The sequence below is a fragment of the Tympanuchus pallidicinctus genome, unplaced genomic scaffold, assembly GCF_026119805.1.
Source record: "Tympanuchus pallidicinctus isolate F22 unplaced genomic scaffold, pur_lepc_1.0 scaffold27, whole genome shotgun sequence".
NCBI classification, from domain to species: Eukaryota; Metazoa; Chordata; class Aves; order Galliformes; family Phasianidae; genus Tympanuchus; species Tympanuchus pallidicinctus.
Window position 1 is genome coordinate 2,903,401 of NW_026294744.1, and position 25,244 is coordinate 2,928,644.

At 38.6% G+C, this 25,244-nt stretch overlaps 1 protein-coding gene across 3 annotated transcripts in view; it reads left to right on the forward strand.

Moving 5' to 3' along the window:
• The window catches only part of LRP6 (LDL receptor related protein 6), a 123,679-nt gene that overhangs the window by 89,804 nt on the left and 8,631 nt on the right, over positions 1–25,244 (forward strand). Inside the window, exons 1-12 of one of the 3 annotated variants that reach the window (XM_052690447.1) lie at positions 1,772–1,903; positions 2,461–2,677; positions 3,981–4,270; positions 6,378–6,604; positions 9,020–9,204; positions 10,833–11,159; positions 14,731–14,933; positions 16,306–16,517; positions 16,695–16,885; positions 21,146–21,355; positions 22,838–22,963; positions 24,347–24,583. In XM_052690447.1, coding sequence (XP_052546407.1) covers positions 2,464–2,677; positions 3,981–4,270; positions 6,378–6,604; positions 9,020–9,204; positions 10,833–11,159; positions 14,731–14,933; positions 16,306–16,517; positions 16,695–16,885; positions 21,146–21,355; positions 22,838–22,963; positions 24,347–24,583 — 2,422 coding nt within the window. In that variant the 5' untranslated portion in view covers positions 1,772–1,903; positions 2,461–2,463. Of the gene's footprint in view, positions 1–1,771; positions 1,904–2,460; positions 2,678–3,980; positions 4,271–6,377; positions 6,605–9,019; positions 9,205–10,832; positions 11,160–14,730; positions 14,934–16,305; positions 16,518–16,694; positions 16,886–21,145; positions 21,356–22,837; positions 22,964–24,346; positions 24,584–25,244 lie in introns of those variants that run through there. The other 2 variants (XM_052690445.1, XM_052690446.1) reach the window with 2 other exon arrangements.

The following is a 25,244-nucleotide window of genomic DNA, read 5'->3' on the forward strand; positions in this document are numbered from 1 at the left end:
CATTCATTACTGTTTTATGATAAGCAAAACACTTATACTACAGGCAGAACATCTGGCATTTTTCTGAGGCTGTTTAATTTTTGTACTTGGTTTTCTTTTTTTTCATGGAACTTCTCATTTTTTCAGTCAAGGTGGTGTTTGTGGTTACACTGCATCTGTTTCCTGTTGTGTATATTCTTACTGTGGCTAGCACTATTCAGAATGGCCTCAAAATGTGAAAGCCACACCATATTGTGGTTAAAGCAGCATAGAGCACTGGAGACATTGCCTCATAGTAGAAGATGGGTTTCACACATGGGGGATTTGGTTGTGCTAGTCTTCACTGTGGTCAGCTGATCCATGTGAGGCTGGAGAAAGTGTATGAATGCAGAAAGCAGTATCAGCTGGGACTCAGTCGTGCAAATTAATTTCAGTCCATGCAAAGATTATGCTGAAAGTTTTTGGAGTTTGATTAGTAATTCTTTGTATTTCGTCACATATTTTATGTGCGTGTTATATCCCTTGCCACTTTGCTTACTCTAGACTGTTTGATACTTTAGCCTGATGAGATTCTATTAAAATCTCCTAACGCATGGCCAAAGTGAGGACAGACCTTGTAGTGCCATGGAACAATTTCTGTGGTGGTACCTAATTGGCAGGTATTTACAGTGAGTAATATCACATGGATGTGTGATATCAGATAAGATGGCAGTTATGTTTCACTGGTTACTACTGTGCATGTTGAGTCGATTAACTTCCCAGTATCTGTCTGTCCCATATATCACTTAGCAAGTACTAATTACTACCATATATTAATCCATTGCAAATAAATGGCTTATCTCAGTAATTTTAGGGAGAGAGTGAAAGTCATCCCAGAAGTTTAAGATGCGTGTTATGGCTAGAAAGGAGTGTAGGCAAAGGAACGAGCAGTTTTCCTTTGTGATAATGATGTTTTCTTAAAGACATGGTAGCATTAAGGACTGTAACTCATGGATTATAATTCTTATGAATGTTAAATCTGTGTCTCCAGTTCTGAAGGTAACCGTTACTCTTGTTTAGGAGCCTCATTTATCAAAACAGAACGTAGAAGGCATGCTGCTAGGAACTGAGAGTCAGCAGATGCTGGAAATTTCTGAAGCCGAATAAAATTGGAAGAGCAGAGTTTGTTTTCAAGAGGGAGTCTGGGAATCAGGCAATTATACTGGGCTCTGAGCCTATCTAAATCTGTGATAGGAAAAGCTATGTTTGGAATTGGTTATCAGCATTAAAGGACGTAAGTTACAGGTTTGGAAATGGTAAATGCACCTTAGCACAAAGTATAGCTGCAAGTACTGTGACTCTCAGAAGGATCTTAGTGGAAACACAGGAAAAAGCATTCCACTAAGTAATGCCTCACCTCATTTTTGTGAAACATTTTTATTTATTGGTGTGTGTGTAGAAGTTTGCTGCATGTGCTAGTAGACTGGAGATTTGTTTGTTTGTTTTTGGTAATCCAATTCCTCAAAGTAGTTGACTTAAAGGAAAAAACAAAACAAAACAAACAAACAAAACAAAATAACAAAAAAACAGAGCTCACTCCTAGAAACCAGAGAGTATTCCAAGTCCCTCTCATATTAATATAGGAATTGTGCTTATAAAGATTTGCTTCCCCTCCTAACATACTGAGAGTAAATGTGACAGTGTCTAGGGTTTTATGACCATGAACAGATGTAAGGTAATGTATGGGAACTGCTGAGTCACGGCCTAAAGCTCTGATTGACCACCTGAGGTGAGCAGTACGTCAGCCCTGGGGGCACAGGCGAAGGCAGGAAGGGGTGAGCCTGCCTCCCCCTCTCCTAGACCCATTTAAGAGCTGACTACCAGGGGGAAAAGATCTCTTCTGGAGATCCCTCCTCTGGAGTTTTGCAGTGAGCCCAGGACTTGGGTAAGCTTTCTCTCTATTCTCTTTTTGTTATTATAATCTGCTTTGCCAAACTCTCTTGTTTATTTCATAATTATAACATCTTTATATTCATTGATTATACAGGTAGAATTTAATTATTCTGAAGATTATGGCTTTTTTTTTTTTAATGTTTTTTTTCAGTGAACTAAAAATAGTTTATTTTACTGACTTGCACATTATACCATATGCTGAGAAAGGCATGAATTTGTTTCTCTGTGCCTTTCCTCTCTCTCCCTTCATTCATAGGCGAAGGGTAGGAGTTGTTCCAAACCAGCCTTCTCATTTCTCATGTGCTAGGACATTTTTCTGACCACAAAACATCATCCGTCTGACAGAGTAATGGTTGTAACTGCACTAGTCTTTAAGATTGAGCCATGGGAAGAATGGGAAATCATATAGACTTGTCTATGGCTATCTCATTCCACCAAGGCAAGACCAAGAGAGAGATGTGAAAACAGTAGTTTATTGTTATCCTTTTTTAAAATCTTAAAATATCCTTGGGTAACGGGAAGTTTTTTTGCATTTGTGTGTATTCATAGGTGATGAATGCTGATGGAACTGGGAGAAGAGTTCTTGTAGAGGACAAACTTCCTCACATCTTTGGATTCACGTTATTGGGAGACTATGTTTATTGGACAGATTGGCAAAGACGCAGCATTGAACGTGTGCATAAGCGGACAGCAGAAAGAGAAATCATCATAGATCAACTGCCTGATCTAATGGGCCTCAAAGCTACTAATGTACACCAGATAATTGGTGAGTGACACTACAAATCATGCTAGTATAATAAAATTGAAAATTTCACCGGTGTCCTTTTGAAGGGATCGTTTTATACCAGGTCAGATTTCTAGAATGGGGCAGAATACAGTTTCTTCTCCAACAGCTGCAGGCTGCAGTTTGAAGGAGTGTGGTAGGTCTTTTGTGTGGTGCTTCAGTTCTCTAACCTGGCTGAATAGTAAGACAAAAAAAAAACACCAGACATTCCCTGTGTCCATGACACTCCCATCCATTCTCCTGCTTAGGTAATTGGAGCACCTCATAGGTCTGAACACCCCTGGATCCAGTAAGGAGAGGAGGATCAGGGAAAATGAGAACAGCCAGCTGTTAGATTAGCCCAGATGTTTTTGGAGTTGTATCTGTAGTAGGAATCATCCTGCAATCTGAACATGTGCTCTTGGTGATCAAGAGCTAAGAATGAGCCAGTTTTAGTCTGTTCAGTGTTTTTCAAATGAATGCTGCAAAATCATTTTTAAAAACAACCAGAAGCACATTATGCTCTGTGGTATTTATGGAATGAAAACACAGGATCTAATTTCAAATTGGTTTTCAAAACACTGATAGAGTTGAGTTGTGGCATCACAGAACTTGTCGCGTTCCCTGAATATCCTGCCACGTAGGCAGGGCTTTCACTTTCTTGGTGCCACATCTGGTTTGTACCCCATGGAGTTAGTTAAATGCAGTTGAGGTGTATCTTTGCATTGCTGCTACGTGAAGATGCTTGGCAGTACATGTATTTGAAAGATAACCCTCTTTCCAGCTGCTTGGCTAACTGATCTTGGTAATGGCGGGTGAATTTCTGGCGCATGCAGGTGTATGTGCTAATATTGCAAAGAGCTGCTTTGCTAGCTCCTGGAAAGAAGAGGCCATTAAGTGGATGTGAAAATAATCTCTAAATTTTCCATCCCTAGGAACGCAGATGGGGTACATAATTAGACCAATGTGTTATTAAAAGTGACAGGACTTGCACTTGTTTTCTTATGTATTTGCCTTCACTTCTGTGCTTATGCTATGAATCAGTATTATCGATGCTTGAGGCCTGATCTCATCCCCTGTTGCTAGGTTTATTTCAGGAAAAGGAGTGCTGGTTTTCCAGCTAGATGAATTAACATCCCTCTAAAAGACTAGAAGAAACAAAAACAAATTCATTCAGGACAAAAAGTGGAAAACTACTTCTGTTTCTTAAAGGGCTCATGCTGTTGTTGATGCGTGTGAGGTCTGACTTTCTCTTCCAAATGAAGACAACGTGTAATGATTGCTTTTCCTTGTGTTGCATGCTTAGGTACAAACCCTTGTGCAGAGGATAATGGTGGTTGCAGCCATTTGTGCCTGTACAGACCACAAGGCCTTCGCTGCGCTTGTCCCATAGGCTTGGAGCTCATCAATGATATGAAGACCTGCATTGTCCCAGAAGCTTTCCTTCTGTTTTCTCGGAGAGCAGATATTAGACGGATCTCTTTAGAAACAAACAACAACAATGTTGCTATTCCGCTTACTGGAGTTAAAGAAGCTTCAGCTCTGGATTTTGATGTGACAGACAATCGAATTTACTGGACTGATATTTCATTGAAGGTAGAGATGGAAGATATTCTGAATTGGCTACTAACTTGCTGCAAGGTTTTTGAAATAGATAAGAATGGATTGACAAATATGTTTTACGAGATTCAAGGGATAGGTAGGAGAGCTGGTTCCAACTAGGAAAGCATTCTCTCATGTAAATCATTTAAATCTAATGTGCACGTTTCATGTAAAGGATAAGTTTGCAAAAATGAAGTTTTACGGCAGAAAGCTGAGAAGAGTATCAAACAGCAGGAAGTCTTTGAGATTAAAGATTTTTTTTGTCAAATGTGTAGGTCATTCTGAAAATAATGCCTCCTATTTATTTCCATGGCAACTACAATAGATACAAAGATCATACTCTTCAATAGAGCAAATTTTCAGCTACAAAACACTATCTTGCAATGTATTCACCACCATTAGCTATTTGTTTTCATTGGTGATGAATAACAGCCTGCTGCTGGGCTCATAAAAATCTGCACCAGTAGAAGTAACTCGCTGTCACCACAGCTGAAACGCAACGCTCAGCCCCTCACAGTGACAGGCCTTTGCTTCATGCACACTTTCATGTCAGATGCCATTTTGTCAGACTTTCTGTCTGCTGCCATCTTTCATACAGCAACAAAATGTAATGGAATATTTGTGGGAAGGTTCAGTCTCTTCTGCCATACTGCTAACATCTGCCTTTGATATCAGGGAACAACATAATAAAATAGGAAGCATTACTTTTGGAGCAGCCCTCATATATTTAATGGATCCAGTTTTTTGTCAGAAAGTGAAAATAGGTCTTACCTGCTCATTAACTCGCATACTTACTGCACATAAGACACGTTACAAGATTAGTCAATCAAGGGTAGGGTCTAGACTAACAAATAAATAAAAGGTTGAGGGTAGTTGTATAAACGTGGTCACTAATAGAGTGACAGAAGCCAGTATATTGTCTGTCTGCTACCTCTGTTTTTAGCAAGTCAAGTTATTTACCATGTTTTTCATGGACTGTAGATGTAGTCAGAATTGTGAGCACCAAAAATTAGTTTTTAATGAAAGTAAGTTTTTTCACACTTGGATTGAGACCCATGCAAATAATAACTTGTGGATCTGTACAACAGAAGAATGATAAAAGTTAAAAACCATAGTGTTTAAATTAGTTTGAGAGAGAGAACTTGGCTGAACTATTTAGGTATGATATTCATTTGGAGTATGTTTGAAATGAAAATGAAAGGAAGATCCCACGATCAGTTCTTCTGGGTAATAAAAGTGAAAACTGAAAAACATTTCCCCACTGTGTGCAGTCACAAACTGCGTAATTAGCAGAAAGCACCTGAACTTACAAGTAAACCAAAAATCAAACGTTTAGTTAACTTCTGATGTGTTAGAAGTATAAGAAGTATGTGCAGTGAGGAGTACAAAGGACAAAAAAAAAAGGGAGTCTGGCGCAAAGTATAGTTTTATACTGTACTAATGTTGTTCCTTTACTTTCAGGCTTATACTTATACTTGGTCATAGTAAATTATGGAATGCCTGAACTTCCAAACATAATTCTGGCTTTATTTGCTGTTGTAGAGTGATTGATTATGGTGGAAATTATAAGAAGGCTTTAGAGTAAAAGACCTGGAAGAAATCATGCTTACAGAAATTGAATTAAACCATCAGTACTAAAGCACTTACACTGCTGAGCTAGTGGGCCATTATCTTGTTTTTATCTGTTTGCTATTCTGTCCTGAACTTTCTCATTAGGTTGCTTTAAATATTGTTCCATGCTGTGGCATCGATGGTTTTGTATTGTCCTGGGAGAGCTGAAATATTTCCCTCTCAAAGCTGGCACCAAGTTAAGGTCACATTGGCATGTAGACTGCTTAATTGAACCATACTAGTTATCCCATTTATTTCCCCAGTGGACCACTATTGTAATTGACATAGAATACTTTCATAGAGTATAGTAAATCATTACTTCTGAATAGCAGCATTGTTTGCCTTGCAAATAAGTAGCACATTGTATGATCTTCTTTCCTGTGAGATGCCTAAAATCTGAAAATGCTTAAAATGCAACAAAGAGAACAACCAGCTTAATGACAGGTTGGTAAAATTTCTAATTTGCCTGTGTATCTTTACTTCCCCAAAGACCATCAGCAGAGCATTTATGAATGGCAGCGCACTGGAGCATGTTGTAGAGTTTGGCTTGGATTACCCTGAAGGCATGGCCGTAGATTGGCTGGGGAAGAACTTGTATTGGGCTGATACTGGAACAAATCGCATCGAAGTGTCAAAGCTGGATGGCCAGCATCGCCAAGTGTTGGTGTGGAAAGATCTTGACAGTCCCCGGGCACTGGCACTGGATCCTGCAGAGGGGTAACTTGCTAGTTTAACTTCATGTTTATGAACGTTGAAAAACAACATCTTAATGCTTCCTCTAGGGCATGTTAGTTAGGCTTTGCGTTTAAATCCTAAGAGAATTGAGCTGGGGAATATAACCTGGTAATTTAAAATATGAGGGCTGAAAGAGTATGTTCTTAATGTCCTGAATAATCATTAAGAATATTACACAGAAAATCAGGGAAGCTCATTAAAAAGGGATTTACATTTAGTTTTTTAATTAACCACAGAATCAAAGTAGACTTGGGTTTATGGAACTCGTTAATGAGAAAAGGGCCATTGCGTTGGAAAGAAAATATTTGTCCTTTTTAAAAATGAGGATCCTTTAAAAATGTTTTTTTTTTGTTTGTTTTTTTTACAAGTTAGGATCCAAAAAAACATTTTAATGGATTTAACCTGACAGTAAGCAAGAAGTCTGAGAATAAGAAAAAAGTTTGCTTCTTCAGATAAGGGAGCCTTTTTTTCAATCTAGCTAAGTGAAGCAAAGATAGGGGAAAAAGTACAAACAATTATATAACTACCTTTCATGAAAGTGAAGATTTCCTGTGAAGAAATTGCTGAGTTGGATTCAGGTATAACAGCGAAAGTGAGGCAGTAAGCTGGGGGAGGAGGAGAAGAGGGGAACAAGGCAAGGTAAAATTATTTAGCTTTTGAAAGAGCTCTTCTCCCATGAAATGCTCATTTGACATTAACTAATTACTACAGATCATTTTTGATGTTATACCAGCACTGTATTATTCTTATTTCACAAATGAGGGAACTTAGACATTTTTTTTTTTTTTTACAAATGAAAGAATTCCATTTTCAGGTGCTGTGAATTTATCAGTTTCTACTGACACTATCGGAATTGCAGCGATACAGAAATCTCAGCACCCTGAAAACCTATCCCTCCTGCTTAGTTTCAGCAAGGAAGTAGCAGCTGTCTTCATGCTTAGTTGAAACAGGTTCTACTGTTACCTCAATGAGGCACAGAGATAAGATTCAGCCCCGATATGCCAGAGACTGCCTTTACTGGTACATCAGAGACCATTCAAAACCAGATTACTAGATCTGCTTAATTGGCACAAGGGCTTGATTCAAGTTCTATGCTAAGAGCAGTTTTTTCCAAGGATTAGTACAATTCAGTGATTTTATTTTATTTTTTTCTAGTGATCTTCACCACAGTCGGTACAATTTAGTTTAATTTTAGACCAGCGTCTTCTTTTGGTTCTAGAGTCCAACTATGTCATTATAGTTCATATGCAAGTTTTCAAGACATTGCTACAGTAGAGTTAATTCTAACACATGAGTTCATGCTGTCCACAACTTGCAAAATTTTTAAATATTAGAAGGAAAAATGTAGAAGTATTCCTGGTGTCTGAAGAGAGCATACTTGACGGTCAGTGGTGGAGCAAGCTTTGCCACTGTTTATTGGTTTAAATTAAAAAATTGACAGATGTTTATTACTAAGGTCATTGAAGATATTAAGATTGACCAGTTATGTCTCATTTTAAAAATTATGTTGGCTTTACATTTTGAAAGAAGTGAGCAGCTGCTTGACACCAGATGTCATACTGTATACAGCCCTTTAACTGTTCAGTGCCTAAAGAAAATGTAAACGCACATAGGTCTGTGCTTCAGAGAGTGGTGAGGGTACTGGAACAGGATGCCCAGAGAGGTTGTGGATGCCTCGTCCCTGGAGGTGTTCAAGGCCAGGTTGGATGGGGCCCTGGGCACCCTGGTTTAGCATTAAACGTGGAGGTTGGTGGCCCTGCATGTAGCAGGGGGTTGGAGATTCATGATCCTTGAGGTCCCTTCCAACCCTGGCCATTCTGTGATTCTGCCAGATGGCATAAGTTGGAATGTGAATACATAGCTATACAGTGTTGTTTCACTCTGCCTTCAGCAAAAATAGAGCATGCTGTTGAATAGCTGATTGACTTAGTTACAAGCAGATGAGCTTATTAACAGAAGTACTGTGAACTTCTTCCTTTTTTGAATTCCTGAGTTGATGGACAGTGAATAAAAACAGAAGCTGAGTGCTATGGAAAGCTTCTTGTTAAATAAGCAGGTATAGATGAACATGCCCAACTTCTAGCCTTCTGCCTCCTAACTGATGTGCATGGATTAGTTAAAATTGAAGTACTTTAATGCAAAATTTGCTGGTGAAAGTTCATCTCCAAATGGAAAAAATAACATTGGAAGCATTTTGAGAAAACCTGACTAATTTCCTTGTTTGTATTTTGGAAAATATATATATATTGTAATGGGGCCTATTAAATATTTGGATTTACAAGTCTTTGTTTTCTTTTACTCTTTCCAAGGATTTTTGCGTAGTTTAGTTTCTTCCCTTGAGTTGCTTGTTGGTTTTTTTTGTTGTTAATTTTTTTTTTTCCTTGGCATTTCAATCAGGTTTATGTATTGGACTGAATGGGGTGGTAAACCGAAGATTGATAGAGCTTCTATGGATGGCAGTGACCGGACTACTCTGGTACCAAATGTGGGACGTGCCAACGGCCTAACTATTGATTATGCTAAAAGACGACTGTACTGGACTGACCTTGATACTAACCTGATAGAATCCTCCAACATGCTAGGTGAGCTCCAGAGTCCTGGGCAGCCTCACAGGAATACTGTTGCTGTTTTACAGCTCCCCGTGACAGTTTGTTGCTTGATAAAAGTCCTCAGACAAAAATAGATTTTCCCAAACCCACACATCTTCAATATTTGCTTCTAAAACTAATGCATACACAATAAAATATGTAGTGGTGCCTCTATTTTTTTGTCAAAAGTAGTTGCTCGTAGTTTAAATTGTACCAACTGTGTATATGTGTTTTCAGTTATATGTAGGACAAAGCTGTCAACTTTATGTTCTGGAGTCTTGTTTTTTCTGCTCTGAAGAATGTTGTCAAATACATACCAAACACTTAATCATGTCTAGAAAGTCAGAGAAAAAGTTAAGGTACCAACAGCTTTTTGGTTAGTTTTCAGAATGTAATTTAATACAGTTTGATTTTAAACTTTCTTGGTATCCCCAGGGTTCAGTAATTTTTTCCTACTATTCTGCATGCTGGAGAGTGTTCCTGGCTAGTACAGGAGTGTTCTTTCTCATATAAAGGTCTGTGTAACTGTTTTATAAATTGTTTCTTGCAGCTAAAATGAGATGGAATATTCTGTTCTTTCATTATCCCAGGGAGGGATTTTGTGGGTATTGTGGACCCACATCCTATCAACTTTGCCCGCATCATGTTTTTAACACCTTTGTACCCATGGAAGCAGACTGCTTTGTATTTCAAATTATTCAGATTATTTTTATCACTAGCCATTACTTAAGGTTAAAGGATTATGTCTACTTTAAATAGTATGTTACCAATAGTGGGAAAAAAAGCAAGAAAAAAATCAAAACAGGGAAGTGCATTACTAGGAATTGCCTGTAATATAAATGCTTTCCTTTAGCCTTTCATGAATTTTGGTGTGTTGTTGAGGCTGGGTTAGTTCTCCCCAATGTATAGTGGAACTGGACCTAGAATTAGAATTTCACCCTTCCTGTGGCCAATGACAGCAAAGTACAGGGCTGTACATCCTCCTCTGTGTAAAGAGGGAATGGCTTCCTGCTTAATAGTCTCCTGTTCATTTTCTGTGACTGGACAACAAGAGATTCCATGGTAATAAAATGGTTTAAATCAGTGTGGTGGAAATCTTCCCTCCCAATACCCTGTTTCTTAAGGTCTTGATCTTCCCACGGTATTCACTATTAACTGTCTGTTACCATGAGATTCTGAGTGTTCTTAATACAATGTAGAATTGTATTAAGCTCATAACAGTTCTGTCTCTGTAAGCAGTGGGCAGAGAGATCTGTGTGTGGTGCCGGAGATGCTGAAGTGGAAATACAATGTTGCCTTCAGTGGGATGTTGTTCCTTTCAGGGAGGAGAGAAAGGGCAGAATCTTTGTGAGAACACCGATAACTTCTAAGACTGAAACTTTTTTATTTAGTAGGATGTGTTCAGTTCTGTGAGTTACAGGCAGGATTAACGCATTTCTGTGCTCTGAGACTTCAGAATGGCCTTTTGAATATTGTATATTGCTTTATGATTTACTTTTGTAACAGTGAAATAGTACTGTCTTTTAACCTTTCTGCACATATGGCATATCTAAAGCATTATCCAGCATCAATTTTGTTTGAAAATACTAATGCTTTTTTTCTCCCTTCATTTTTGGAAACAGGTCTTGACCGTGAGATTATAGCTGATGACTTGCCTCACCCATTTGGCTTGACTCAGTATCAGGATTACATTTACTGGACAGACTGGAGCCGGCGTAGCATTGAACGAGCCAACAAGACAAGTGGCCAGAACAGAACTATCATCCAAGGGCATTTGGATTATGTTATGGACATCCTGGTCTTCCATTCCTCCAGGCAGGCAGGCTGGAACGAGTGTGCCTCTAGCAACGGCCATTGCTCTCATCTCTGCTTAGCAGTCCCTGTCGGTGGTTTTGTCTGTGGGTGCCCTGCTCACTACTCCCTGAACTCTGACAACAGGACTTGCAGTGGTAAGTGGTGATGAAGGAAAGTGAAATGCAGTAGCAGATATGCTTACTAATGGATGCAAGCACGGTACTTGCAGGAAAGAAGAGTTTTACTTTTAGGTGAGATGGTCCTGCTTGCCTTGCTGATAGCCAAGTTAAGTCTAGTTTCTAATACTGGCTGTGTATTTGAAAATATTTTGTTGTCCTCTCTACCTTCAAAAAGAGCAGGGCATATGTGACTGGATAAAGATGGCAATAAAAGCATGCATTTTTAAGTATTTTTTTTTTAATACTGAAATCCTTCTAACTTGAAAAGGTAGGGGAAAAACTTAAAAGGAAAAAGGAAATCTAGCAACACACCAGTGTCTCAAAAAAAAGAAGAAAAATAGCTCGAGTGAAACTTTTCAGTGACTCGAGCCAAATTTGTGTAAGCGGGAAAGCCAGACATGCTTTTGTTTTCATATCTGCCAACCCTTATCAAGTGCTTGCTTGTTTTTTTGTTTTTTTCATTCTAATCTTGCCTGCTATGTGTGGTAATTCAGTGTGTGCACTCTGGAGTTTGCATAGCCTTCCTGTGGGTTAAGATTTAATTCTGTAGTGCTTCTGTTTGCTGGTTGGTGTGATGCTGTGGAAGGTCCCGAAGGTGAGTTCTTTCCCTAGTGAGAGGAGGCTGAGCCCCACTGCCTCTGCAGCACTTCACTTTTCTCATCTCAGTGCAGCCAAGTCCCATTTTTCTTCATTGTTGTGCAGAATATGAACCACAAGGCCCCTCAGGCTGTGTGTAATTAGTTTCTTACCAAATAATTTATCCATCTCTCAATAACTGTCTGCCAGTGAAGCACTCACAACTTTGGCAGGGATGCTGGATGGCTGATTTCCACTGATGTCATTCAGATTAGTTGGTGGGTTAAGAGATTCATGGTACCGAGAGAGGCAGATTGTATCTCATCTGCATTATGCCTGAGTAGAGAGATCCAACTGTTGTTTTAAAGTCAAAAGCAGGGTACCCAGTTCCATGAATGCCACTTCATAATTTTTTTTGAAAGTCGTGCTCCTTAGAGAAGCCTGCTTTATCCCCCAGTGTGTTCTGTACTCCTTCTTTCCTTTTCAGTTACAAGAGGTGCTTGCCTGACACCTGGATTTTTGTACATGAACATTCTCACATCTTCCTGCAAGACAGAAGCACAGCTGACACCACTCCAGTGGTTGCTGTGATGTTATAGGTAGAAGAACTTGATTTCCAGTGGAAAATAAATAGCAAAATGATGTTTTCCTGTAAGAAAGCACTCTCAATGCAAGTGGGGAGAAAAGTAGGAAAGGAAGAAGAAAAATAAAGGAAATAGTTGTGAACAAACAGAACTGTCTCCCTTCAGAATGGCTCAGTCTTTCATAGTGTATTAGGAGTATTCCTTTTGCCATGTTCAAATCTGGTAACTTTCCAGCTTCTCATTTGTAGGTAATTGGAGACTTAGGCTTCTCTGCTTATAATTTAATTTTACTCTTGGCCATTATAATTGGAGCATGAATCATTTTAACTTTCCCTTGCCTGTTTTACTTGCTTATATATTCCCAAACATTATTATTATTATTATCCCAAGCCCTGTCTAGAGGCCAGTTCCTCCATTCTGGATCACCCTGCTCATATGTGCATAGATTCTTTCAATTATGTGAAGGACACACTGAACTCACTAGATCTGGTATCTCATCAGACCTACCTTGTGTTGTAAAGTTTGAATGCAATATTACACAAGAGATGTGCTCCATTTTGCGTTCCATTTGCCCTCCAAAAATATGGTTAAATTATGTGACAATTTGGAAAGAAAATGATGAAAACTGGGAAGTGATTTCTGAAATTGGTACTGTTTCAGAGAAGTGGGGCAAAGTTTAGTCTTTATAATGAGCCATCAATTCAGAGTAGGAAGCCTGGTGAGCTTAGACAGTGGGAGGGACTCTCTGGATAAAAGAACAGAAAATATTAGGTTCTTATGATGGTGTATTTGTCTGCACTTTTATCTTAAGCTTTTTTTTCCTTAGCATTAATCTCTTAGCTGCTTGACATTGATGTCTTCTCAATCTGTTAGTTTGCAATACACATTCAATATAAAGTTTTGTTTGCTTTTTATGTGTTTTATTCCATAGTGTAGAGCTAAGAGGAAAAAGGCTTAAATTTTTGCAGAAACATTTGGAGGAGAAATAAGGTTTTCCAGAAAGCAAAAATACCTCTCAATTAGGCCTGGTTGTTTTAGGAAGTTAGAATTAAGTGTTAGTTACCAAGGAAACTTCCCTGTACATTCTTTTTCTTTGTTGTTCTTTCCCAGCAGCAGATAAATTTGTATGCCTAAAATAACAAAGAAAGGTGATGTTCTCAGGAAGGCTTTTGCTAACATTCCCTTGCCAAGATATTGTCTTACCTATTTTACAGGCTGGATTGAATGAGCACAGTGTCCCGCAGCTAATCTCTCCAGACTTGTGCTATAGCAAATTGATTGTACAAAATTCAGGGAGGCTGCAAGCTGCATTTCTGGCTGCTCACTCCTGTGCTGCCTTGCGTAGCAGTGGTTCCATGTAAACCATTGCTGAAAAGAGTACTGCGTAAAAAGGGGGAGTTTAACTACATCCACACTTTTCTGACCCAGTTATGTAATACGGGGAGTAATTTCTTTTTAATAGTGTAATAAACAACTATGCCTCACATGCTTACTGCTAGATACAGCTGTTAAATTGCAGTTAAAGAGGATGGGAAGCCCTTATTTTCTGACTTTGATAATACTATCAAACATCAGATAGAGAAGAATAAGTATCATTTTTCCAGGAAATTTTTGCTGGGCATCTGGAAAGTTTTCTGATGCTTTTTTGAATACAGTCGGTGTTCTTAGATAAGCGCCAAGGAATAAGCAAGATAGATAAATCTGAGAAGAGTGAAATTTTTTTTCCTTCAAAAACCCAACCTGCACACAGGTTATGAAGGGGTCGTTGTTCCATTCTGGTGGCAATAGAGAGGGTTTGCAGTAACAAGATGGAAACACCAAATGGCAATCTCTGATCCTTGTAACCTCTAAATAAGGAGCCATTGCTGTGTTTTGATCAGCTTCTTCTGCAGGCAAAGGAATTGAAAAACGAAAACAAAACAAAAACACCAAAAACATATTTTCATACCTAGCAAAAAGTTTAAGTTCAAAATAGTGGAGCTGTGTTTTCCTGGAATCCCTTTGGAATGACAAATGGCTGTTGCTTGAGAGGTGTAGTTGACTGTTAGTGAGGTAATTTTGGCAGAAATCTTAACATTTACTAGACTTGCAACTTACAAAATTATCTTTGCTAGTCACATCTATGTTAAAATTTTTGTTATAATCATTTAAAAGGCTTTTCAAGCTAATTAGAGGGGTTTTTTGTGTTGTGTTTTGGATATACTTGGGTTGTCTTTATTTTTTTGTTTGTTTTTGGTTTTGTTTGTTTTTAAAGGAGGATAAGAGGAATGAAATTTTTGACACTGTGTTTTATAAGGTAACTTTTACTGAGCATAAAAATACTCAATGCTGTTGCTGTGTGTAACCCTTTCCCTCTCCTTTTTTTTTTTTTTTTTTAATCTGTCAAGCTCCTACAACCTTTCTTTTGTTCAGTCAGAAGAATGCAATTAATCGCATGGTGATAGATGAGCAGCAGAGTCCAGATATCATACTTCCTATCCATAGTCTCCGAAATGTTCGAGCCATTGATTATGACCCCCTGGATAAGCAATTGTATTGGATTGATTCACGACAGAATATCATTCGGAAGGCACAGGAAGATGGCAGCCAGGTAACTTGTGGGCAGTAGAATTCTTAAAAGATGCTCTATATCCAAGAATGTATGAGGACACATAAATAATTTAGATCTACAGGTTTCTGGTAGGTTATCAGCTGGCTCTTGGCAAAACAAGTGACATCTGGAGTTTATGGAGTTCTCAATCAGTGAACTGGGAGTTTACTGACAGTAGGAAATGAAACATGGAAAACTGGGGCTGGCCTAAAGATACTCTGGTCCTTCGTGCATTATTTGCATATCCCTGTCTTTTGGCTGGCGGCAGTTGGACACTCCTATGTGAGAGTCATGAAGCATAGAAGAGAAGATTCTTCATAGAAAATGAACATGTCAAGAGAGTGACAGAAAAGTTACAAATGAGAAAGGCACAGAAACATTGACTCTAAAATAAAGAGGCTGGGACTTTGTCAGCATATGGTTGTGTTTAAATCCTTCTAGGTTCTGATGGGGGTAGGAAGAGAGCTGTTGTCAACCACAAAGACACGAGGGAAGGTTGAAATTCGTGACCTCTAAGAGATGTGGCGGGCCAGCTTTAGCAGGGTAAACAAATTCAGGACTTTAGACACACCCTTTCATAAAGGTGTCAAGCCAAAAAAGAAAGCTAGGCAGATCTTCCAGTGAAGTTTAATTTGACGATGAGAGAGTGGAGGTTACTTATGTCAAAAGCATAAAGTTTTCCAAAAAGGTTATCTTAGCCTGTGTTTTAACAATCCTCTTCAAGTTTGTTGACAGTCTAAGTTTGTCTTTCACTTTGACTATGCATTTAAAATAACTTGAAAAGGAAAAAAAGAAAATGAAAGGGTATGAGAACTTGCTAGCTGATACCTTTTCTTGGCAGTTTTCTTCCCATTTATGGTTCACCCTTATTTTATTTCTCTCAAGTTTGATGGCAGTGATGGTAAAGTAGAGCGAGAGGAATTTTAAATGCTGTCTGGCCTTACTTTGCCAGTATTTTTTTATCTTCTTTGCTGCAGCTTTGGGATGTAGATGTTTCTGTTTCAGAGTGCTATACAGTCTGAATTTGGGTCTATCCAAACTAAATGTTGTCAAGAAAGGGGAGGAGGCAGGGAAATTCAGCTTGAATCTCCAACATGGTGGGTATTTGGACTTTTTGGTCAGATTTGCTGAATGTTGTGTGTTGGAACCACTTGATTGCCATTAAAACAAACTGTCAGGACTAAGTCACTAAATCTAATCAAAAGTTTTAATGGAACAACTGGTCCTGTGTGTCTCCTACTTTATGCTAATATTTTGGTGGCATTTTTCTTCCCCTTGGCAATAATTTGATGTGTTATCTATAGCCAGATCCAATGCAGGCAATTATATTTGCTAAGTGTTCTTGTGTGGGTTGTTCTTCTCTCCTTTTTAGAGCCTCACTGTTGTGACAAGTCCAGTTCCCAATCAGAACCTAGACATGCAGCCTTATGACCTGAGCATTGACATCTACAGCCGCTACATCTACTGGACCTGTGAAGCTACTAATGTCATCAACGTGACACGCTTGGATGGGAGACCCATGGGAGTGGTGCTCAAAGGAGATCAAGATAGACCCAGAGCCATTGTGGTGAATCCAGAGAAAGGGTAAGTAGCAGAAATAGTGATATGGCAAAATTCAAGCAGAAAGTTTTAAGAATCAAACTGATGTTTTCTGTTTGTTTGAATAAAAGCAACTGTAACATTTGCTAAAATGTCTTGGTCATATAGCAAAAATATGGAAAGGTCAATTAAACTGTTTTCCTCTAATCATTACTATTCCAGATACATGTATTTCACCAACCTGCAGGAAAGATCTCCTAAAATTGAGAGAGCAGCACTGGATGGAACTGAACGAGAGGTCCTTTTTTTCAGTGGTTTGAGCAAGCCTATTGCCTTAGCTATTGACAGCCAGCTAGGCAAGTTGTTCTGGGCTGATTCAGACCTGCGGAGAATTGAAAGCAGCGACCTTTCAGGTAGAGTAGCACTTTAATTCAGTGATTCATTTGTGTGGGGTGGGTGTGGGGGAATGTAGAGAAAGGTGTTGTCTTTTCCTTCCTGCTATAGAGAGTCTGTACTGTGATTCTAATTGCTCCCTCAGTTCCCAGCCAGGGAATGCGTATGATTCATCCAACGTGCCTTTGCAGTCTTATGCCTCTATCTGTGATTTGCATTATTAATTGTTACACTTGCTGTTTACTTCAGTTTCTCACTGCAAGACCTTTGTGTGGTTTCCCAATGTTAACTCACAAATAAATTGCAGCAGTTTTGGAAAGGGGAGGGGAGAAGTGGTTTTCTTTTATAGGCATTGTTTTTGGTGCAGTGATCTGTAAACTGGGAGTTTCTTGTTAATGGAGAAGTCTTTCCTGCTGAGTTAAAGCAGCAGGTGTGCAGATTAATTATGTGTCCATCCTTTCTGGGACATAATGTGAGAAGAGTAAAGTAAGACTTAACGCTTTTCTGCTCTCAAAAGGAAAAAAACCAAGTCCTTCCAGCCATATAGTTCTCTTTGCCTGCTCCTTAATGTTGGTTATGCTGCTTGTCCGCTATGAGTTCATTTAGCTCTATTTACTATATAAGCAAAACTATAAGCTAACAGCAACGTAGAAAAAGAGAAACAAAGAAAAGTATTCTGTTGATATGAAAAGCTGAATTGATCCAGCAAGCAAACAGAACTTGAGCAAGAGAAGAGGCAAAATTGTGCAGTTAGACTAGGTGGAAGAGATACAGACATCTCCTGTTTACTAGTTAGATGCAGCTAGTTGCTGGATCATATCAACTGTCTTCTGTGACTCGGATAGCAATTCACTGTAATATGAGTTGGCTGAACACATACCTACCCATCTCTTTATGACACGTTGGTATAAACCCCCTCATATTACTGCCTGCGGGTGTCAGCAGCAGAATTTCTACTTCCCCTGAAGTAGGTCCAGCTCCAGTCTGAATAACACACTTTTGCTGAGTGTTATTCAGCTATCACTGAATGCATAAGAAAATAAGGATATACTTTGCAGTCTGTGAGCGAAATTGAAAACTTAGCCAGATACTGGTAGTTTAGAGTATTCCATGGATACCTTCTTTCAAAGTGGAGGCATGCAATCCCATTGACACCAGTGTGGTTTTCAGCCTTTTGTTAAGTTGCAAGAATAAGTTTTTGTTTTGGAAAATGTTTCACTATTTCATGTTTGTTGGTTTAGTAAAACATTACTTTTTTTTTTTCTTTCCCCCAATGATTTGCATATGTCACTGGAAGGTTCAAGATTGCTTATGAACTGTGATACCCTGATTACTTTGTGTTTTAAAACACAAGGCATAAGCTGACCTCAGGATACCTCATCTTGTCCCACTTCTGCTCAAGCAGGATCACCCAGAGCAGGTTGTCTAGGCCTACGTCCAGATTGCTTTTGAACATCTTGCAGGAGGGCATTCCACAGCTTCTGGGCAACCTGTGCCAGAGCTCCAGCACCCACACAGCACAGAATTGCTTCCTGGTGTTCAGAAGGAATCTTCTGTATGCCAGTTTGTGCCCATTATCTCTGATCGTGGCACTGAGCACCACTGAAAAGAGCCTAATTCTTTCCTCCGTACATTGTCCCTTCAAGCAGTACAACCATCTGGTGGTATATCAGCCATTTTCCCTGTTTGTTTTGTTTAAAGATCACTGTTGGATTACTGATGTCATGAAGTAAGAGCTCCTCATTTTGATGAACATTATGAAAAATCTTTCCAAAACCCTTCTTGCTTTTTTGGCTTCTGCACCACAAATGGATTGCTATAGTCACCACGATAAATTGCTAACTGCCGAGATGCATTCCTGCACTTAGGAATGCTGATTAATAGTCTTTTGACTGGCAAAGTAATTTTTTGCATGTGTTATCTTCTTTAAAATGTGCACAATCTCCTGCTATGCTGATTCCATAGATGCCAGTTCTCCTAAAGAGAAGGAGAAATAGAATGCCTTCATGTGGCACAGTCCTTCTTTTGCTCACTGTTCTTTGGGCATTCAGTTGGGTATCAGTTGTACTGCCTAAATTGGAGTTCCTACTGAAGCTTCCTCACATCCTACTGAAGATTCCTCACATAGCTAAGGGTTGTTTACAAAAAGATGACTGAAATTAGCTTCTGACTATGGAAACTATTTGGAAATTAAGTTTTTTTTATTCCAGAATAATTTGTGTGATGTGGAAATATCTGATGATTCTAGAATTAAGTAATTTTTTATTTGGAAATAGAATGTGCTGAGGGTGTGTCCTGTTCTTTGTAGTCGTTTGTTTGTAAGTCTTAAAAGGTATTGCTGGAAAGAGAATAGTGATGCCAGGAGACAAAAGTCTTAATAACATCTCCCTTTCACCTGACATTCCTAATAAGGGGGGCTAGCATCTGGATGAGACAGGTTCAGATGCTCTTGTTGGTTTATGGAAGGTGAGATTTCAGTGTCTCAATTTATTCAGAAATAATCAGCTACACTTGGTCACAAATGTTAGAAAAAAAGATTAAAACAGTAATATAGAGAAAATTTTAAGTTTCAGAGCATTAGGAGCATTTTGCAAAATGCAATGTTGATTAACATGAGCACAGTAGAGCAGGGTATGTGCAGACTCCATTTGGGTAGGTCAAGGTCTTAGTTTAAATTATATTCTTTCCTGTCATCTTTGCATATTCCCCACTTCCCAGCTGAGTTATTTTTCTCTTAAAGATGCAGGTTGCTGTTTCTAACCTTTTCCCTATAAGATGACTCATATTCACGAGGACTGTTGCAGATCTTCAGTTTGCCTTGCATCACTCAGGCTATTAATTTCTTCATCAGTCTGGATTCCTTGAGAATACATCAATGTTATTTCTTAATCAGATCATTGCTGGTGTTATTCCAAATTGGCAAATGAGAGCCCTGTGTAGCTGAGGATTAAAATCTCCATGGTTTGCTTTAGATGTTACCATTTGCTAAATGCTTAAAAGTTCCATACACATTTAGTAAAATTGAGATAAATACATTTTTTGTAGCTTAATTTGTTTTGCAGTTCCTGGCATACTGTTGATTAAAGTTTTCAACAAGCCAAAGATAGAGGGATGAACCTGAGAAAATTATGAAATCATAAAATAGGTGTCTGCTGTCTCATAACAGTATCTCGTATGACTATGGTACAGATACCATGTAACTTTTCTGTGGTATTCATTTATACTAGTATACTTTTAAAGGAAAAAATATTACAACTTGTTGAAAATTATATTGTGGAAGAACATATGCAAAACTATGATCTGCTATATTGAAAATAGAAATAAGCATAGCAGTGAGCAGAGATACCTGAAAACAACAGGATTTGGATGTGTATTTTCAAGCTCTGGTCTAATTTTGAACTGTAATATTGTTATGGCATTTCAAAATTGAAGCAAAATCTGTGTTTGTGAGTATTTTTGTGCTCAGAGTCTAGTAAACCTTACTGAATATTTGAGTGATAATGACCATTGCATGTGAGTTATGAAGCCTTCACCATCTTTGGGCGGTCTTCAGTGTTACTTCTGAAACAGTTGTGGGCTATCTTCTGTTGATATGGACTGCAATGCATGGGTAATGTAGCATAAAAGTCAGCAAATGCTTTCAGAGGCATCAAGCTTCTTGACTGGTGCTGATGTTTGCTGAGGGAACTGAAGAAAGTAAGTCTTCACTAGAAAGAATGGAATGTTCTTAATTTAGCACAAAAACATTTGTGAAGATAATTTAGTTGAAATAAAAAAATACGAAGAAGTCAAAAGTCAAATGTTTACCTTAATCTCATAATTTGTGTGAAAAGTACTAATTACTTTGTCTTCACTTGTATTTTATCTTGCATTTGTTAGCTCAAGTTAATAATGTCTTCTTATTCCCTGCTGAATGCCAAGACAAAGCAGTTTAAAAAAAGAATAGATGAATGAAAAGAAATAACAATTACCATTGCACTGATAAAAGGCTGAGTAGTCTCATGAGAGCTGGGCCCCCAACTCCATATAGTTTCTAAATACAGAAAATGTATCTGAAGCGCAAGAACTGTCTTTTGATGAAAATTATTTAGAAGAAAGATCATGTGTCTGCAAAGCATCAGTTTTACATCAGAGGACCCAAGATTGCATGTAGTTTTATAGTTGGCTTTAACTAGTAGTGTAAAAGTAGTAGAAAATGATGATGTGAACATTATAGAAAACATTTGTGTTAGTATTTTGGTTGATTCCAGTTGAGCTAAGCCACTCTTTTCCTTATGCAGGTGCTAACCGAGTTGTTTTGGAAGATTCCAATATATTGCAACCTGTGGGACTAACTGTATTTGAGAACTGGTTGTATTGGATTGACAGACAACAGCAGATGATTGAAAAGATTGATATGACTGGTCGAGAAGGACGTACAAAGGTCCAAGCTCGTATTGCACAACTCAGTGACATTCATGCTGTGAAAGAGCTTAACGTTCAGGAATACAGTAAGTACAGTTTCCTGTTTGCAAGTGAAAACAGGGCTTGTGGGACTGGAGGCAGGTAATGACTAAGAGAGATGAAGCCTGCTTTTCCTTATCACTGATCAACATCAGTGTGAATCAAAGGGGCCAGAAGTATCATTCCATCTGTTATATTGCTAGAACGGTATTGTTTGCCTCCTTAGTGTGGATGGCAGTAGACATGCAAACTATCACAAAGCATCATGTTTTGTTGCTCTGACAGCTTTGTTGTTATTCCTATACAAGTACCTGGGATTTGAGTGTATATAGGCACAGTGGGAACATCCTGTAACTCCTAGTAGAGGATTGTCTGGATTACAGATGCGGCAGACTACTGACACAGAGTATCAAAGCTGTCACTATTAGAACTTAACTCCTTCTGGAGTTCTGTGGGCTCTTAGGGCCCTTTACTAGTTGTAAATATTTCAGTGGACTAGCTACCTTTCCTGCACAGCCTTGAAAGAAAAATGAAAAATTTTTGTTAGTGTCAGTTCATACTGAAACTAAATGGTGGACACTGCATTGCACAAAGAAGGTGTGTGTTAAGTAACAGTTTGTGCTTAATATGCCTGCACTTTAAAAAGTTTTCTGCTCACAGGGATATAGCTTTCCCTGCACACACTCACTTGAAATGAAGGGAGCTAGATGGTTAAAGCAGTAGAGCTGCTGTTTTCATGGACAAAATAGGCCTGGTTAATAGGCTGTGTGTATGCCTTCAAGAAATATGTAGAAAGATGTCTGGGGATGTTTAATTAAAGCATCAATGCAGACTACTACTAGTTTTATTTGCTATTAATCTCAGTAAATCTGTCAGCAGTTCCAAGGAAAGTATGTTGTCTCTATTAAACATTAAAATGAAGAGACTTATTTATCTAGAACACGTTAATTTGAATTTTGGAGATAGTGTGAAAGCTTCAGAATTCATTAATTAGAAAGGTTTCCTTTTTTTTAATGGTTCTTGATAGGAAAAAATTAAAGAAGTATAGAACCCAAGGCACCTTTTTACTACTAATGTTGCTCTTTTTGCTGAAGAGCTTATTCTACCTCACACAAGAATAAATGGTTTGAGTATTGTTTACTAGCTTAAAAGGCCATATGGTGTAATTCCCAGTGTTTTAGGTCACAGGTAAATAATTATTTGTGTAAAGACAAATAATACAATGAATCACAACTTTTTCAGAGTTGATTTTAGAAATGCCCTGCACATTGAGAAGGGAGTAATGAGGAGAGTCCTGTGATATCACTGAAAGGTTTGAAAAGAGATGGGGATTTCTTGTCACAGGACGTACCAAATTATTAGAAAGTAAATCTGATTTGGCTTTTTCCAGATTCCCCAGTTACTGTAGGGTATCTGAAGTAGAGGAAATTGAAAAGGAGCAAGGAATAGAACAGTACTATGTTATGTACTCATCCTCACAAGTGTGATTGCAGTTGTACTCCCCATTTGTCTTATTCTTAAAATCACAGGACAGCACCCTTGTTCTCAAGATAATGGTGGTTGCTCACACATTTGCATTGTGAAGGGCGATGGCACCACACGCTGCTCTTGTCCAGTCCACCTTGTTTTGCTGCAGGATGAGCTGTCCTGTGGAGGTAAGTCCTTCCCATGCTCTGGATTGCTGAGCTTGCAGCTTCTAGGTGGGGAGGTCTCCGGTTTAGGGTCACTTCTGAGCAGAAATAACACGACAGTGTTGTAACACGTTTTTACATGTTCATCTCTTTGCCTCACTCCAGTAAGCTAAATCTGCAAGTTTTGAGGACTAAAAGAACAGGATAATTTCATTAGCTGACTGTAGAATAAGGATCTCTGTTCATGCTTTCTACTTAAGTCAATTGAATTATTTCAATTTGATATTTTAATTGTATAATTCTTTGTTACTTTTTGCATCACTGTGCATGTTCTTGTTTTTCAGCTAATAGCTCTCATGTTCTGCTATGTTCCACCCCATCTACTGTCTGTGCTATTTAATTCTTCCTTTCTTTACTCCTGAAATTCACCACGTCTTTCTGAACTGCAGCCTCAGAAGGGCAAGTTGCCTCCTCCATGGTGACATGATCACAGTAGCCTACGTGCTTGGTGCCTCCAAGGTTGTGTTTGAAATGGGAGATAGGAAAGGCACTTTGGTACTTCGGTCCCTTTGTGCCAACATACTGAGTGAGTTTATTATGCAATCTTCTTGGCATCAGGGCAACGTGTGGTCTCACAATGGAACAAGAGCTAACATAATCCAGATATTCTCTCAAGTGTAACAAAACAACAAGTTTAACACCAGGCCAAAAAGGAGAGAGGAAGAAAGGGGGACTTAAAAAAAAAAAAAAAAAAAAGGGGAGGAGAGGAATACATGCTTACTTATGCTTACTTACTGCCTGAGATTAACAGTTACAGTAGTGAATGTTAAATAACTAACAGCTGTGTTGAGATAGCAAGGCAACTAAATGTAACAGTTTCTTGTCATTTTAGAAGAATTTTGACTCAACAGAGCTGTCAAGGGCACATAACTAGACACTGAGTCACAGCACATCCATCTGCAGCACATTACATCTCTTAATGTTGTCTATACAATGACTGTTGAGCATTAAGAAAGTGAACAATCAACTGTGTATGCAATGGTGCTGCAGGAAAGGGGGAGTAGAGGAAAAGTATGTTGACTTTAAGAAAAGACTTTTGGAGATCTGTGGAGAAGGATAAAAGAGGCTGAGGTGGGAAGAAAAGAATTGTGTTTTTCGTGTTCGTGTTTCTCTGTTCTTCTTCTTTGTCTAACGAGACTCCACTGACATGAACTTGCATCTGTCACGTGAGGCTCAAGACCTGTTCAGATCATTAGAGACAGAGAGGGTGGAAATCATCTTATGATGCTGCATGTTTACCAGCTTCTTGATGTCAAAGCAGCTAAATTATTCTTGTCCTTAACTGTTGTGATCTGCTGATTGTTCACCTGAATCTTTACTTTTTGTTTGTTTGCTTGATTTTTAAAGAACCTCCAACATGCTCCCCTCAGCAATTCACCTGTTTCACAGGTGAGATTGACTGCATCCCGGTGGCCTGGCGCTGTGATGGTTTCACTGAATGTGAAGACCATAGTGATGAAAAAAACTGCCCAGTGTGCTCAGACACCCAGTTTCAGTGTGAAAGTGGACAATGCATAGACAGTGCCCTCCGGTGCAATGGAGAAGCAAATTGCCAGGACAACTCAGATGAGAAGAACTGCGAAGGTACAGAGGGTCTTTCAAAGTATGATAGAAACAAAACTGCACAGGGGATGCTATGAAAGTTACCAAAACTATTGCAGAATATGGAATTCCAAAGGATTTTAATTTCTGCTGTTATGTCACAAGTTTATTGAGTGGGAAATTATTTCACAGATCCATACTTTTGTTTTTCCACCTGCTCATGTCCTGCATAGTGGTTTAAGCTATGTTTGTTGAAAGTACTCTTAAAAAATTGTATGTTTAGAGCTCTGAAACCTGGTAACTTTGGAGTAAACTTTTTTCAGTAAGTGGGAGTGAGAGACAGATGAGATTCCCGGAGATGTCCACTTCAGAGTACAGTAAGAGAGAGCAGTTAGGCTATATTTATGGAGAGAAGTGCTATTACCGACACAATGAGAATTAGGGAATTTTTGTGTTGGAAGGGGCAGGTTATGCTGAAGGAGTCTGAACTATCCTAATACTATATCAGCATTAGAATACTCGACATTTTTTCCTCACTGCATAAATAGTAAGGAATTGTAGGGACAACTTATAAGCTTGAATGGATGCCTCTTCAACATATTCTTTCAATACAGTTTCTTTGAAGAGACTAAGAGTCTTTGAATTAAGGATGAATTTCTTTCCAAAAGATATGCTCCAGCTCAAACAAAAATATATAAACAGA